The sequence below is a fragment of the Eucyclogobius newberryi genome, unplaced genomic scaffold (genome assembly GCF_026437365.1).
Source record: "Eucyclogobius newberryi isolate DKJ021-1_F unplaced genomic scaffold, fEucNew1.0.hap1 SCAF_14, whole genome shotgun sequence".
Taxonomy (NCBI): domain Eukaryota; kingdom Metazoa; phylum Chordata; class Actinopteri; order Gobiiformes; family Gobiidae; genus Eucyclogobius; species Eucyclogobius newberryi.
The window spans coordinates 24,817,490-24,831,899 of NW_027315768.1; the positions used below are offsets into that span (position 1 = coordinate 24,817,490).

General features: G+C 44.7%; 1 protein-coding gene across 1 annotated transcript; it reads right to left on the reverse strand.

Annotated features, from left to right (window-relative positions):
• Window positions 1-4,605: 4,605 nt before the first annotated feature.
• LOC140359077 (pancreatic secretory granule membrane major glycoprotein GP2-like) lies at window positions 4,606-9,535 on the reverse strand. Its single transcript, XM_072443953.1, is given in 11 exon segments — window positions 4,606-4,711; window positions 4,781-4,856; window positions 5,109-5,262; window positions 5,337-5,579; window positions 5,674-5,819; window positions 5,894-6,102; window positions 6,176-6,235; window positions 6,238-7,038; window positions 7,699-7,781; window positions 8,244-8,247; window positions 9,343-9,535. Coding segments are annotated over 11 exon segments (1,983 nt in total). The 3' UTR covers window positions 4,606-4,697.
• Between the last annotated feature and the right edge of the window lie 4,875 nt (window positions 9,536-14,410).

Genomic DNA, 14,410 nt, shown 5'->3' on the forward strand with positions numbered 1-14,410 from the left:
GGTTCTCCTCAAATGTTATGAGTGTGTCTCTCCCATGTGTATGTGATATAAGCCCTGGGACTGTCAAGAGAAGTCTGTTCTTAAGTCTAGTGGTATGGATGCGTTTCTCCGCAGGGGCATCCAACTGATTGAGACGAACCTTGTAGAGTTCTGCCAATTCTGCTAACCTGAACACTTGTGCACAATCCATATCTCTCCTTTCCTCCATAAAGGCCACAAGCTCAGCAAATGCAATTCCTTCCAGACAGGCATCTTCTTGTGTCCTGTTGCATTGCTCTCCTGGCCCTATTATAGAGTTTGTTCAAACAGTTGTGGTGGTACTTAGCCTCCATGGCTATCATGTCTCCAGGCGCAAGCTTGGCCATAAGCTTTGTGTCGTTTAGTTGTGTGGCAAACTGTCTAACATTTATATCTAACTGTTTAGTCATGACCTCATGGAAGCCATCAGGACCCGCAGGATCGTCAGAGAAGAAATACAAAGATTCTTCAACTTGTCGCATTGAGCCAATTGAAGAATGTGTGTGTATACCTATTTAGCATGCTTTGAACATCACCCTACATCTTTTGTGCCACACTGCCTCATTAACAACTAGGGCTGACTCTATTCCTTTTCCTTCATCTAGTCTCGTCAGATTAAGAGGCAATGGAAAGTACTCTGCTTCATTGCATAGGAGTAAATATTTTGCAAGTGATACAAAGCCAGCACCAACTGGTTTATTTGTGGACCGGATGGGACATTGTATGTCTGGGTCATCACTTGATCCTTCTTGGCACAAAGCACAAATTGTCCAGTTTGTTGTACATGGCATCTTTGGCTGTTTGTGCTCCTGTGGTAAAGAAGTATCTACAAGCGAAGGTCGTTTAGACATGTTCACGGTTTCTTGATAGTAAAGCTGATAGTGCAGAGAAGCAGATGTGTTAAGCGTTTCTAAAGTTTCTACTCTACATTTGACCACCACCATAATATGGTGGTGGTCAAAGCGGTACATCAAAGCACCTTACATGCACCCTGAAACAATATAAAATATGAGTTAGTGTGACCAATGCAGAGACAATGAACGACTTACAACTGCTTATTCCTGATAATAGGTAAATGGCTTTATACAGGACTCACTCCTTATCATAAGGAATTTTGGGTGCACCATTATATGCATATGCATATATAAATGACAGGGTATTAATCAGTTTTTGATCATTTTATACATTACAATTAAAGTGATTTTGGTATATTAAATACATAATCGATGACGAAAGTAATTGACACAGCAAATTACCAACAGAATATTATATGTGATTTAGCAAATACACTATATAATTCTTCATCATTCTTATATAAACACAGACATTGATAGCTTATAGATGTATTTTGCAGTTAGTATGACTATTTTAGCAAAAGCAAGCATTACTTGACACATTTGGTGAATTCAAATGAGCTACCCATACCCAAAAGGCTGAGTTCAGAAACCATAATAATGCTCCTATCATGTATACATGCTAAAAAATTGTATTTTGGTCATTTTTGAGGCAGCCATTTTGTAAATCCAAGATGGCTGAGATACATGGAACATTCTAGTGCATGCTATAAGACTCACTGTACCTCAAAACCCATGTTTAGACATCAAAATCATGCTTCTATCTTCTCTATATGCTGAAATGTGAAGTTTTGTCACTTTGATGTCGGCCATTTTGAAAATCAAAGATGGCTGACATACTTGGGACCTTGTATTTTATGCCACTAGACTCACAGTACCTAAAAACCTATGTGTAGACACCAAGTTCATGTTCCTACAAGTGAAATAACTATGTATGGTTAATTTGCTGGCGGCCATTTCAGAAAATCCTGTTTCCAGGCCGTCACGGGTCAGATCCAGAGTGCTTCCACATCAAATATTCACCTTAGGGATGTAATGACCCTGTCCTGAAAGTCTCATGCTTCTTTCAAAAAGTGCACAATTTATCAGCTTAACCGCTCCACTATTATGGATCTTGGACTTTTCGTCTTGGATAGTGCCTCTCACACTCACTAGTCCCCGGCCTCCTTCCTTACGGCTAGTGTACAGTCTCAGTGTGCTGGATTTGGGGTGGAACCCTCCATGCATGGTCAGGAGCTTTCGTGTCTTAACATCTGTGGTCTGTATCTCCTCCTTTGGCCAACTGATTATTCCTGCAGGGTATCGAATCACTGGCAGGGCGTAGCTGTTTATTGCCCGGGACTTGTTCTGGCTTTTGAGAACTTGCCTCACTCATTGTAGGTCTGTAGCCGCTTTCCTTGTTACCTCTTCGAGGTTGCCATTTGCCTGTGGTATTCCCAGGTACTTGTAACTGTCCTCAATGTCAGCTATCATTCCTTCTGGGAGTGAGATCCCCTCTGTGTGGACTACCTTCCCTCTCTTAGAGGTGTGCGTGTGTGTGTGTGCGCGCGATATTGCGTGTGTGATATCGTGTGCGTGTGTGATATCGCGTGTGTGTGTGTGATGTCTTGTGTGTGTGTGTGTGATATCTCGTGTGTGTGTGTGATATCGTGTGTGATATCGTGTGCGTGTGTGAAATCGCGTGTGCGTGTGTGATATATCGCGTGCGTGTGTGATATCTCGTGTGTGTGTGTGATATCTCGTGTGTGTGTGTGATATCTCGTGTGTGTGTGTGATATCGTGTGTGATATCGTGTGCGTGTGTGAAATCGCGTGTGTGTGTGTGATGTCTTGTGTGTGTGTGTGTGATATCTCGTGTGTGTGTGTGATATCGTGTGTGATATCGTGTGCGTGTGTGAAATCGCGTGTGCGTGTGTGATATATCGCGTGCGTGTGTGATATCTCGTGTGTGTGTGTGATATCTCGTGTGTGTGTGTGATATCTCGTGTGTGTGTGTGATATCGTGTGCGTGTGTGATATCGGGTGTGCGTGTGTGATATCGTGTGTGTGTGTGTGATATCCTGTGTGTGCGTGTGTGATATCGTGTGTGATATCGCGTGTGTGATATCCTGTGTGTGCGTGTGTGATATCTCGTGTGCGTGTGTGATATCGTGTGTGATATCGTGCGTGCGCGTGATATTGCGTGCGCGTGATATCCTGTGTGTGCGTGTGTGATATCGTGTGCGTGTGTGATATCGTGTGTGCGTGTGTGATATCGTGTGCGTGTGATATCCTGTGTGTGCGTCTGTGATATCCTATGTGCGTGTGTGATATCGTGTGTGCGTGTGTGATATCGTGTGCGTGTGTGATATCGTGCGTGCGCGTGATATCGCGTGTGCGTGATATCGCGTGCGCGTGATATCCTGTGTGTGCGTGTGTTATATCGTGTGTGCGTGTGTGATATTGTGTGTGCGTGTGTGATATTGTGTGTGTGTGATATCGTGTGTGCGTGTGTGATATTGTGTGTGCGTGTGTGATATCGTGTGTATATGTGTGATATCGTGTGTGCGTGTGTGATATTGTGTGTGTGTGTGTGATATCGTGTGTGTGTGATATCGTGTGTGCGTGTGTGATATCGTGTGTGCGTGTGTGATATTGTGTGTGCGTGTGTGATATTGTGTGCGTGTGTGATATCGTGTGTGTGTGTGATATCGTGTGTGCGTGTGTGATATCGTGTGTGCGTGTGTGATATTGTGTGCGTGTGTGATATTGTGTGCGTGTGTGATATCGTGTGTGTGTGTGACAGCGTGTGTGCGTGTGTGATATCGTGTGTGCGTGTGTGATATCGTATGCGTGTGTGATATTGTGTGCGTGTGTGATATTGTGTGCGTGTGTGATATCGTGTGTGTGTGTGATATCGTGTGTGCGTGTGTGATATCGTGTGTGCGTGTGTGATATCGTGTGCGTGTGTGATATTGTGTGCGTGTGTGATATCGTGTGTGTGTGTGATATCGTGTGTGCGTGTGTGATATCGTGTGTGTGTGTGACAGCGTGTGTGCGTGTGTGATATCGTGTGTGCGTGTGTGATATCGTATGCGTGTGTGATATTGTGTGCGTGTGTGATATTGTGTGCGTGTGTGATATCGTGTGTGTGTGTGATATCGTGTGTGCGTGTGTGATATCGTGTGTGCGTGTGTGATATCGTGTGCGTGTGTGATATTGTGTGCGTGTGTGATATCGTGTGTGTGTGTGATATCGTGTGTGCGTGTGTGATATCGTGTGTGCGTGTGTGATATCGTGTGCGTGTGTGATATTGTGTGCGTGTGTGATATCGTGTGTGTGTGTGTGATATCGTGTGTGCGTGTGTGATATCGTGTGTGCGTGTGTGATATCGTGTGTGCGTGTGTGATATCGTGTGTGCGTGTGTGATATCGTGTGCGTGTGTGATATTGTGTGCGTGTGTGATATCGTGTGTGTGTGTGATATCGTGTGTGCGTGTGTGATATCGTGTGTGCGTGTGTGATATCGTGTGCGTGTGTGATATTGTGTGCGTGTGTGATATCGTGTGTGTGTGTGATATCGTGTGTGTGTGTGTGATATATCGTGTGTGATCAAAGGCCCTTGTAAATTTAGCTTCTCTATATTTCCAAGGTCAAACAAGAAGAAAAATGAATAAATAATGAGGGGATTACACAGACTTGTATCATTTTTTTTAAATTTCTACTTACTATGCCCAAATGTTTATTATAAAACAAATTCATTTGCAGGCTATTATTGTCTTGCTGCTCTGAGCCATTGCAGTGACAGAGAGTAACATAGATATATTTGCAGAAAGCATAAAACACATTCAGTTAGTTCCCCCTGTAAAGAGAAGAAAACAATATTAATTTCATTGTTTAATAATGAATGATGAAGTTGTGTGTTACTCACATGTGATGGGTCCAATGGAAAGTGGCTGCATTGCTACACCTTCAGAAACTGAGCGACGTGCCCTTCCAGAGCAAACCTGTTCAAGGAAAGACACAGAAATTGAACAAAACTATTTAGGCATATTGCATATTTACCACTATGATAAAATAAAATAAAATATTGGACTGTCAACCAAAAAAGAGACACTGTTTAATACAACAGGTCGTAGGATTAAAACAGGATGAATGAATTAGTTGTGTTTTCCATTGCATTACCAGTGTTTTCCCCCAATATGACACGCTGCTGACAGTATCTTGTGTTCATATAATGATGTAGTGGAGAGACTTACTGGGACACAAGGGCCGGGGTTGCACAGATTGAGTTGGCAGTGGAGGTAGACCATCCTGTACTGACCCTGAGGCACAAAGAAGAGAGCAGAGAAACGAGCTCGAAGAGAAGTCCCACTCTCAACCACTGACACCTGCCGCGGGTCAGACGAACACCTACGAGATAAAAATGACAATATAGTATGCTGTTAAACCTGTTATTATAGTTCTTATACTGTAGAAACACATACTTGTTTTGGATCAGAGGCTGTCTCATTGGGTCATTTGGGTTGGAGGTGTATGTTACGTAGCAGTCGTCCAGAACAGTCACAAAATTGATATCGTTCTCCTCCACATAGACACCGACATACAGCGGCTGGCCCTCCTGCAAACTCACACTGCCGGACGGATAAGTGCTGGAGAAGCTCGAGTCCCGGTACAGAGACATTAATGCTCTTGGGGCTTCGCCGGATGCAACAATGCCACCGGTTGGTCTGTAAAGAAGGAGAAAAAAACCCCACTTAAATTGATTTAATTATAGCAATAAGGTATGCTAATTGTGATTTTTGTCAGCGTCCACAGACTTACACTAAGGGTCTGAGAGCAGCATTGAGCCTGGCGTCTATTTCCAGGGGATACACACATGAGAAAGGGAGACTTGCAGGGACATGGAAAGAGTTGTTGTGACCATAGAGGAATAAGCTGTTAGTGTAGATGACGTGTGTTTGGTTGGTCTAAAAGACAATAAAGGAAATCACAAACAGCACTAATAATAAGAGTTTAAAACAGTTCAGTGAAGAGCTTTTACGCTTCTGGTGTTTCCACAGACTCCTACTCGTGGCTCGACCTCGTACCACACAGTATTATTCTGCACTCTGGATCGACTGCAGTTGCGGTCCACCAGGTGACCAGACAGTGGGTCCAGACCAGAGGAGGACACAGTTGCTCTGTTCAGAGTAACTTGGATTTGATCTTGTCCACAGATGAGCTGGTAGACTTGGATTTCTGGATCACGCACTACAAGACAGATTTACAACAAAGATGAACAAAGCGTCTTCACAAACAAAGCCATTTTAAACTTAAGGCTTACATTCACAGACAGCACTTGCATCCTCGTGGTGAACACAGTATGTAAAGTTCAAATTCAAGCATTACCTGCACAGTAAGCAAAGGAACACCCGTTTGGTCTCACAAGTCTGTAGACATAGTAATGTCCATAGCAGCGCTTGACGTGGATGCTTGGGGGGTCAAAGTAGCAGCATCTGGAGTGAAAAGTTGCACAAACATGACGTCTTTCGATGTAATTGGACTGAGTGGGATGAGGCTCTGTTATGTACATAGGTGCATGGGTACCACACATCAATTGCTCTACACAGCTCTCTGGTATTTGAGCACTGGAACCATACAAAAATAAGCGATACCAGCCCTGCCAGTTAACATCGTTGTCACATTTAGGTTGCCCTGTGTAAGGGTTATCTGTTGCTCGCCAGGGGTCATCCAGAGGAGAGTAGTTCTCACAGGGATCAGCACAGCGGGACGTCCCATTGAGAGTAATGCAGTCCATGCCATGCGGACATGTAATGCCACCACATCCAAACTGCACAGCTTGTACAAACAGGCTTGCGCGTCTTGTGCGAAAAGCGGGACTTTTGACACATTCGAACGATCCTTGTGTGTTCTGGCAGAGCTGAGACGCACCACAGGGAGATGGCGTGAGAGAGCACTCATCTACATCCACACAGCCCTGTTTTGGGGACCATTTAAAGCCTGTGCTACAGCAAGAGGAGTCAGCGCCACATTCTTTCACTTCGTAACAGTTGATCCCGTCGCCAACAAATCCATCTTTGCACAAACAGGATAGTGTTGTGGTCGTGCTTGAGGTGTCTCCACTCTCCTCCAGCTTCAGGCAGGTGGCTTCAGCGTGGCAGGCATCACAGCCGGTCACATGCACATCTACGAATAAATCAAAACTGTAAACTCTGGATATACATAACCTACTTTGTGTTTTTAGAGTCACTTATAACATGAAAATTTGTATTGATAAACTTGGGGAAACCTGCAGTCTACATCAGTCAAATAAGAATGCAAAAAAAGAACCATCATCTATTTACAACTGTTTCTAATCTCATAATTATAATCTTATTATAACTTCTCAACTAAAACCAATTATTATTTTTTACATTGGCCCCAGTTATTTCCATAAATCAAATCAAATAAGCCTGCATGGTTTAAATGGTTTGGTATAAGACTAGGATGCAATAGAAATGGTAAAGCCTTTATTTTGAGGTCATAAATACTTTCCCTCAAACGTGCTGCATGAAGAGACCACAGACCCCCCCCCACCTGATATCGAAGCTACTATGTTTGGTCCACACATCTTAAAACTGACATTGACAATTACTAATACTTTCTTTCTTCTTTCCGTTTACCTTAAAAAAAATAAAAATAAAAAAAAATAAATATATATATATATATATATATATATATATATATACATGATTAAATACAGTGTAGTAAGAGCTGTAACAATTGTGTTTCTCCAGTGTGAGATTAAAAAAAACAAAGTATTCAAAAGCATTTGTTTAGACAAAAAAATGCATCAAAATGTCTTACCTGAAGCACATCCTTTACTAATCTGCAACATTAAAAACAGAAACAAAACTCCAAACTTCCCCATTTCTTCTTCATCCAGTTTCCTGCAAAACAAGAACAAAATTAGTTGCACTAAACATGAATCCACAAATATCACAAATGTGGTTATTACTTACACTTCAACTCCTCAACTCTCTGTTCCCTCAGACTGATAGAATGCTGTATTTATAAGGCTGAGTTGTTGTTATCACTGCCCATTGTTGGGAAGAGTGATTAATTTGACACGACTCAAGTTCATTTTTTACAAAGCAAAAAACCTCTTGATGCTGAGAACAAAGCGCCTCCATGGAACGTCTTCATGTTTAGTCAACAATCTTATGTTTTGATAAAACATATCTTGATCCATAACATGTATGTGTGCCAAATGACCACACCCATGTGCCAAATGACCACACCCATGTGCCAAGTCATTGAACACAGTCATTAGGTGACCAAACACAAGATCGCTTAATTGTAGACACACCAATCAGATTTAAGCACTATAAAAATGCAGCAGGTGAGTTCACCAATCTGAACCATAATGGAAGGAAGAGGAAGAGTGAGGATGAGAAGGAGGAAGAGGAGAAGGAGAAGAAGGAGGCAGAGGCCGTGCCAGAGGTCGAGGTAGAGGTAGGGGTAAAGGTAGAGGAAGAGGAAGACTTCAAGCAGGAGGAAGAGGGGGAGGAGTTTGGGAGGGTTCTTTTTTGTACTGGATAAAATGTAATGTTCATGAAAACTGGAATTTTTTTTCTTTTTTGCCATGTTTGCTTGAGTTTATGGAAAAAAATGAATGACGTTGTCAACAGCATTAGTCTTGTGTCCTGTGTGGTGTCTACAGTCATGCATACAAGTGTGTGTAGTGTTCACTGTGTGTGTTGTTTTGCACAAAGTGTGAGCAGACATTGTGTTTCCAGTTGTGCAAATCCGAGCCATGTTTTGCAAATTCACGGTGAACTTCACCCATACGACTCTGTGCACTTAGAAGCAGGATTAGCCGAAAGTGTTTAAGGTTTTCAACAGCAGCGTGTAACTGGTGTGTAACTGGTGTGTAACTGGTGTGTAACTGGTGTGTAACTGATGTGTAACTGGTGTGTAACTGGTGTGTAACTGGTGTGTAACTGGTGCAAACATAGTTAAGTCATATGCAACTTGTGTGTTTCATATGGTAAGAAAATATGGTTTTGATAAATTAGTGTATAGTTTTTACAAGAGTGTTTCATTTTGCAAAGGAGATAAGGTGTTTTGCTAATTGGGTTTGTGGTTGTGCTAATTGTGTGTAGGGTTTTGCTAAATAAAACAAAACAATCAAAATTGTGTTTATTCAATCGTAAAAAACTGTAAAAGATAAAATAAAAACATAGGGTGGATATACAGATATGCACTTTACTATTCTCAGATTGATAGATGAGGTGTGTAGTTGATGAGGGTTCGGGAGCAGGACCACGCCTCAACCTCTTCTCCAGCAACCACACCTCCACTCTTTAACCACGCCTCTAATTACCCAGAAGGCCTATATATACACAGGCCAATCCCAGCATCTCTTGTTGTCTCTGCTCTCTCGACAGAGACGGTCAGCCAGAGCGTTCGCTTGAACAAATCATCAGCCGTTTTCTATCAGATTCTAACCTGTTCCCAGTCGAACTTCAGTCGGTCGTGTTTCCAGAAGCACGTTCTCCAGATTCTCCGCCAACGCAGGTCCGTTCTCCGATTCTCCGCGCGCCGCGAGCCCCGTTCGCCGCTTGCACGGGCCGCTCCACGCGCCGCTTTCGCAGGCCGCCCCGTGCGCCACAGGCGCGGCGCACCGGCGCCCAGCCTGCATCGGGTCGAACTCAAAGAGTGACTCCTTTCAGACCTACGATGATAAATGTCCACTTTTGCCAGCCTCCGCACTTCCTGGTTCCACGTCTGGAGCATGGTTCGGAGGCGTGCAGCTGATGACGTCACCAGAGCAACAGCTCGACCTCTCAGCTCCCCCTGGTGGCGGGACCAGGTTGTACAACTCAATTTAAAGCAGATTAAACACTGTTCATAGGGACTCGGCAACGTCCCAGCCTTGTCCTTAACAATGTCGAGTTCAAACGCTCCCTCTTTTCTCAATCTTTCTCAAATCATTTCTCTCATCCCCTTCGCTGCAGTTGCATGCAACTCCCTCTTCTGTTCTACCAACATACACCCAGTATGTCACCTGCCCCACCAGAGAGAATAGAACATTGGACTTGTTTTTTGCCAACACCAAAGAGGCTTATTCCTCTTCCCCCCTCCCTCCCCTGGGCAGCTCGGACCATAACCTTGTACATCTGAGCCCTGTGTATGAACCCATCGTGCGCAGGCAGCCTGTGGTGTCCCGTGAGGTGAGGATGTGGTCTGCTGAGAGCGAGGAGGTTCTGAGGGTCTGCTTCAGCACCACTGTCTGGACTGAGCTCTATAGCCCGGACTACATCAACTTCTGTTTTGAGAACGTTGTTCCCTCCCGGACAGTGCGGTGTTTTCCAAACAACAAGCCATGGATTAACCGTGAACTGAAGGCTCTGCTGAAGGAAAAGAAGAGAGCCTTCAGGTCAGGGAACAAGGAGGAGCTGAGGACTGTGCAGTAGGAGCTGAGGAGGAAGATCAGGCAGGCTGAGGCCGGCTACAAGAGGAGGAGCAGCTGCAGCAGAAGAACATTCAGGGAGTGTGGAGGAGCCTGAAAACCATCTCGGGCTTCAAAATCCCCCCTGCCCAGACAGAGGGGGATCTACAGTGGGTGAATGATTTAAATGCTCACTTCTTGAGATTTGATCGGTCACCCGCCCCTCCCCCTGCACAGCTGCATGCTCCCTCTTCTACAGCTGGACAATGCCCTGCATCTGTTCCTCTTCGCTTCTCTGCCCCGGACCATCAGCTCCCCACTTCGCCTGGACTCACCCATCCCCCCAGCACACGGTCCCCCTGCCAACCACTGACTGTCACAGCAGCACAGGTGAGGAGTGAGCTGAAGAGGATTAAAGTGAGGAAGGCAGCAGGACCTGATGGCATCAGCCCCAGGCTCCTTAAGTCCTGCGCAGATGAACTGTGTGGAGTTGTGGAGCATGTCTTCAACATGAGCCTGAAGCTGAGTACCTGTGCCTAAGACACCGCGCCCCAAAGACCTAAACAGCTTCAGGCCAGTGGCTCTCACGTCCCACCTGATGAAGACACTGGAGCGGCTGGTCCTGGACCACCTCCGCTCCACCGTGAGCTCAGCCATGGACCCGCTGCAGTTTGCATATCGGCCTGGCATCGGAGTGGAGGACGCCGTCATCTCCCTGCTGCACCGCTCTCTCTCTCACCCGGAAAAGCCTGGCAGCTCTGTGAGGATCCTGTTCTTCGATCTTTCCAGCGCCTTCAACACCATCCAGCCGCTGCTCCTGAGGGACAAGCTGGAGACTGCTGGTGTGGAGTATGACCTGGCAGAGTGGATCCTGGACTACCTCACAGACCGACCCCAGTTTGTGAGAGCCCGGAACTGTGTGTCTGACACTCGGACCTGCAGTGTGGGGGCGCCCCAGGGCACTGTCCTCGCGCCCTTTCTCTTCACCCTTTACACTGCAGACTTCAGATACGACACGGACAGCTGTGTCCTGCAGAAGTTCTCTGATGACTCTGCTTTCATCGGACTCATCACGGACGACGATGACGAGGAGTACAGAGGACTGGCGCAGGACTTTGTGGACTGGTGTCAGCGGAACCACCTCCTCATCAACGCGGGGAAGACCAAGGAGATGGTGGTGGATTTCCGCAGACGCCACCCCACTGCCCCCTCACCAGTGAACATCCAGGGACGGGACATTGAGAGAGTGGACTCATACAAGTACCTGGGTGTTCATCTGAACCACAAACTGGACTGGACTCATAACACAGACGCACTGTACAGGAAGAGCCAGAGTCGGCTCTACCTCCTGAGGAGACTCAGGTCTTTTGGAGTGACAGGGCCACTCCTGAAGACCTTCTACGACTCTGTGGTGTCATCAGCCCTCCTGTATGGTGTGGCCTGCTGGAGCAGCAGCATCACAGAGAGGGAGAGGAAGAGGCTGGACAGAGTCATCAAGAAGTCCAGCTCCGTCCTGGGCTGTGCTCTGGACTCGGTGCAGGAGGTGGGGGACAGGAGGGTCCTGGCTAGATTCACATCTATGCTGGACCATGAGTGTCAGCCCCTGCAGGACACTCTCTCCGCTCTGGAGAGCAGCTTCAGTGAGAGACTGATCCACCCTCGCTGTGTGAAGGAAAGGTTCCGTAGGTCTTTCCTTCCTGCTGCTGTCAGACTTTATAACAAACATTGTTAGTCCTGAACACTCGCAATACTGACCTAACCTAATACTGATGTGCAATTCTGTCATATGTGCAATTACTGTTGTGATTCATGTGCAATCTATGTGCTGTCGTGACACTTATTCATGTGCAATTACTGTCGTGATCACATGCAATGGTATTTATGTATTTATTTATTTGTCTATGGGAGTTTTTGTTTATAGGAGATCTTCTACTGAAAGTGTTTTTCAGACTTCCTATAAGTGATCCGTTCTTTTCTTCTGGATCTACCTCTGTATCTACCTGCATTGCACCAATGAAATTTCCCCATGTGGGAAAATAAAGGATTATCTTATCTTATCTTATATAATCTATACATCTATTTATATCTATATATATATATATATATATATATATATATATATATATATATCCATATATTTATATATATATCTATATATCTCTATATATATATCTATATATATATATATATATATATATATATATCTTTTCTTTATGCATGTTAAAAAACAAAGGCCCTTGTAAATTTAGCTTCTCTACATTTCCAAGGTCAAGCAAGAAGATAAAATATAGCCGCAAGCGGCAATGATCGGCACTCGCTACGCCGCCGCCACGCCGCAAGAGGAGGGGGCGCTAACGCGGCCCAATTGTCCTTTTATTACGCCTACTGCTGAATCTGTGACGCTGTTACATCTTCTCCCCTTTGTTTTACCATCAAAAAGCAATTTTATTTTGAATTCTTGGCAAAATGTGCGGCTTTGCCGCACAGACACCGTGACTCTTTGAATAAAAATGTGGATACCTTTTGATGGTCCACCCCTGAAGATGAGTCTCACCAAATTTCAGGTTAATAGGGCTAACGCCCTAAGAGGAGTTTGTGAAAGTCTAAAGTGTAAACATGTTCTGGCGATTTCCCCATTGGAATAACATGGGAGGTTTTGGTCATTGCTACGGCAAAGCCATAACAATTATGACATGGGTCTCGCTGACTTTTTTGATGGGGATGCCAAAATTGAGTTGTGTGTCAAATTTCAGATAATTTCGCAAAACTAAACATTCAACCTCCATATAAAATCTGTAGGGGGCGCTGTGGCGCCAAATAAATGTATTTCACTTCAAGTAGGTTTAGGGCAAAGAGTGTTAAACTCTTTGCCCTAAACCTACTTGAAGTGATTCTAATTTGACGCAATTCGGACTTTATCTGCGCAAATGGCAGAAATTTTAAATATGGGAGATTTCTGAAATTCTAGCTACAGTTTGCGGCTTCGCCGCACAGAGACCGTGAGAGGTATCAATGTAATTTGGATAACTTTTGATGTCCCACTCCTCAGTAGCATTTTCACCAAATTTCAGCTTTTTAGGGCCAACGCCCTGGGAGAAGTTTGTAAAAGTACGACGTTTGGAAAAACTCCGAAGTCATGTTTAGCCATTTTTGAAGCAATATGGCCGACATTTGGTTGGGCAGACGGCGTTGCCGTAATAATATTTTTTACTTCTCTTGTCACCATCTACCTCTGCGCCAAATTTCATGATTCTACGATCAGATTTTTTTTGGGTCATTTCCCATCCCTCAATGCATTTTTGGTACATTTGGGGGCGCTGACGCGCCAATTTTTTAGATTTTAGAAAAGGGAAATAGCCAGAATGTAGAGAGGCACGATTTTTAGAGGTGTGCAAATTTTTGTGACTTTTCGTCAATGTTCACTGGGTGAAAAATGGGGGGGTTGGTCCCGAGAAGAAGAAGAAGAAAGAATAATATTCCAATGCGAAAACAATGTTTCCCATTTTTCAAATATCATAAACTATACATTTTCGGTAAGCGCTCGCGCTTTCCTACCTCATGGTGTGGGTCCCTGGTCACTGACGGGTACTTTCGATGATTTTAAGTGGGCTCCGCCCACTTTGTGTTTTTGGCCCTCTATACAGTAATAATGTTCAATTTTTGCATTACATGCTTATATGCACGGAACATGCAAGAGATGGGGAACGTATTCGTGAGCTACTTAGCGCAAATGAGTGCTTTATATGGGGATGACGACCGCTTCGCGGCCGTCATCCCAATGTAAAGTGCTCGTTTAGTGCAAACTTTTGCACGGGCTTCGCCCGTTTACAACGGTAATGTTCCATTTTCCTACAACTAATTAGCATGCACGGGGCGTGCATGAGTGGAGGAGTGCGTTAGTGAGTGTTTGGAAGTGGGCGAGCGCTTCGCGCTCGATTTCGTGCGCACTACGTGCGCACTTTCGCAGCCGTGCTTCGCACGGCCTTACGAGACTAATAGGCCTCTCGCCAGCTTGTGGCGCTCGGGCCTAATAAATAAATAATGAGGGGATTACACCCACTTGAATCAATATTTCTTTATTTCTACATACTGTTCCCAAATGTTTATTAGAAAACAATAAAACAA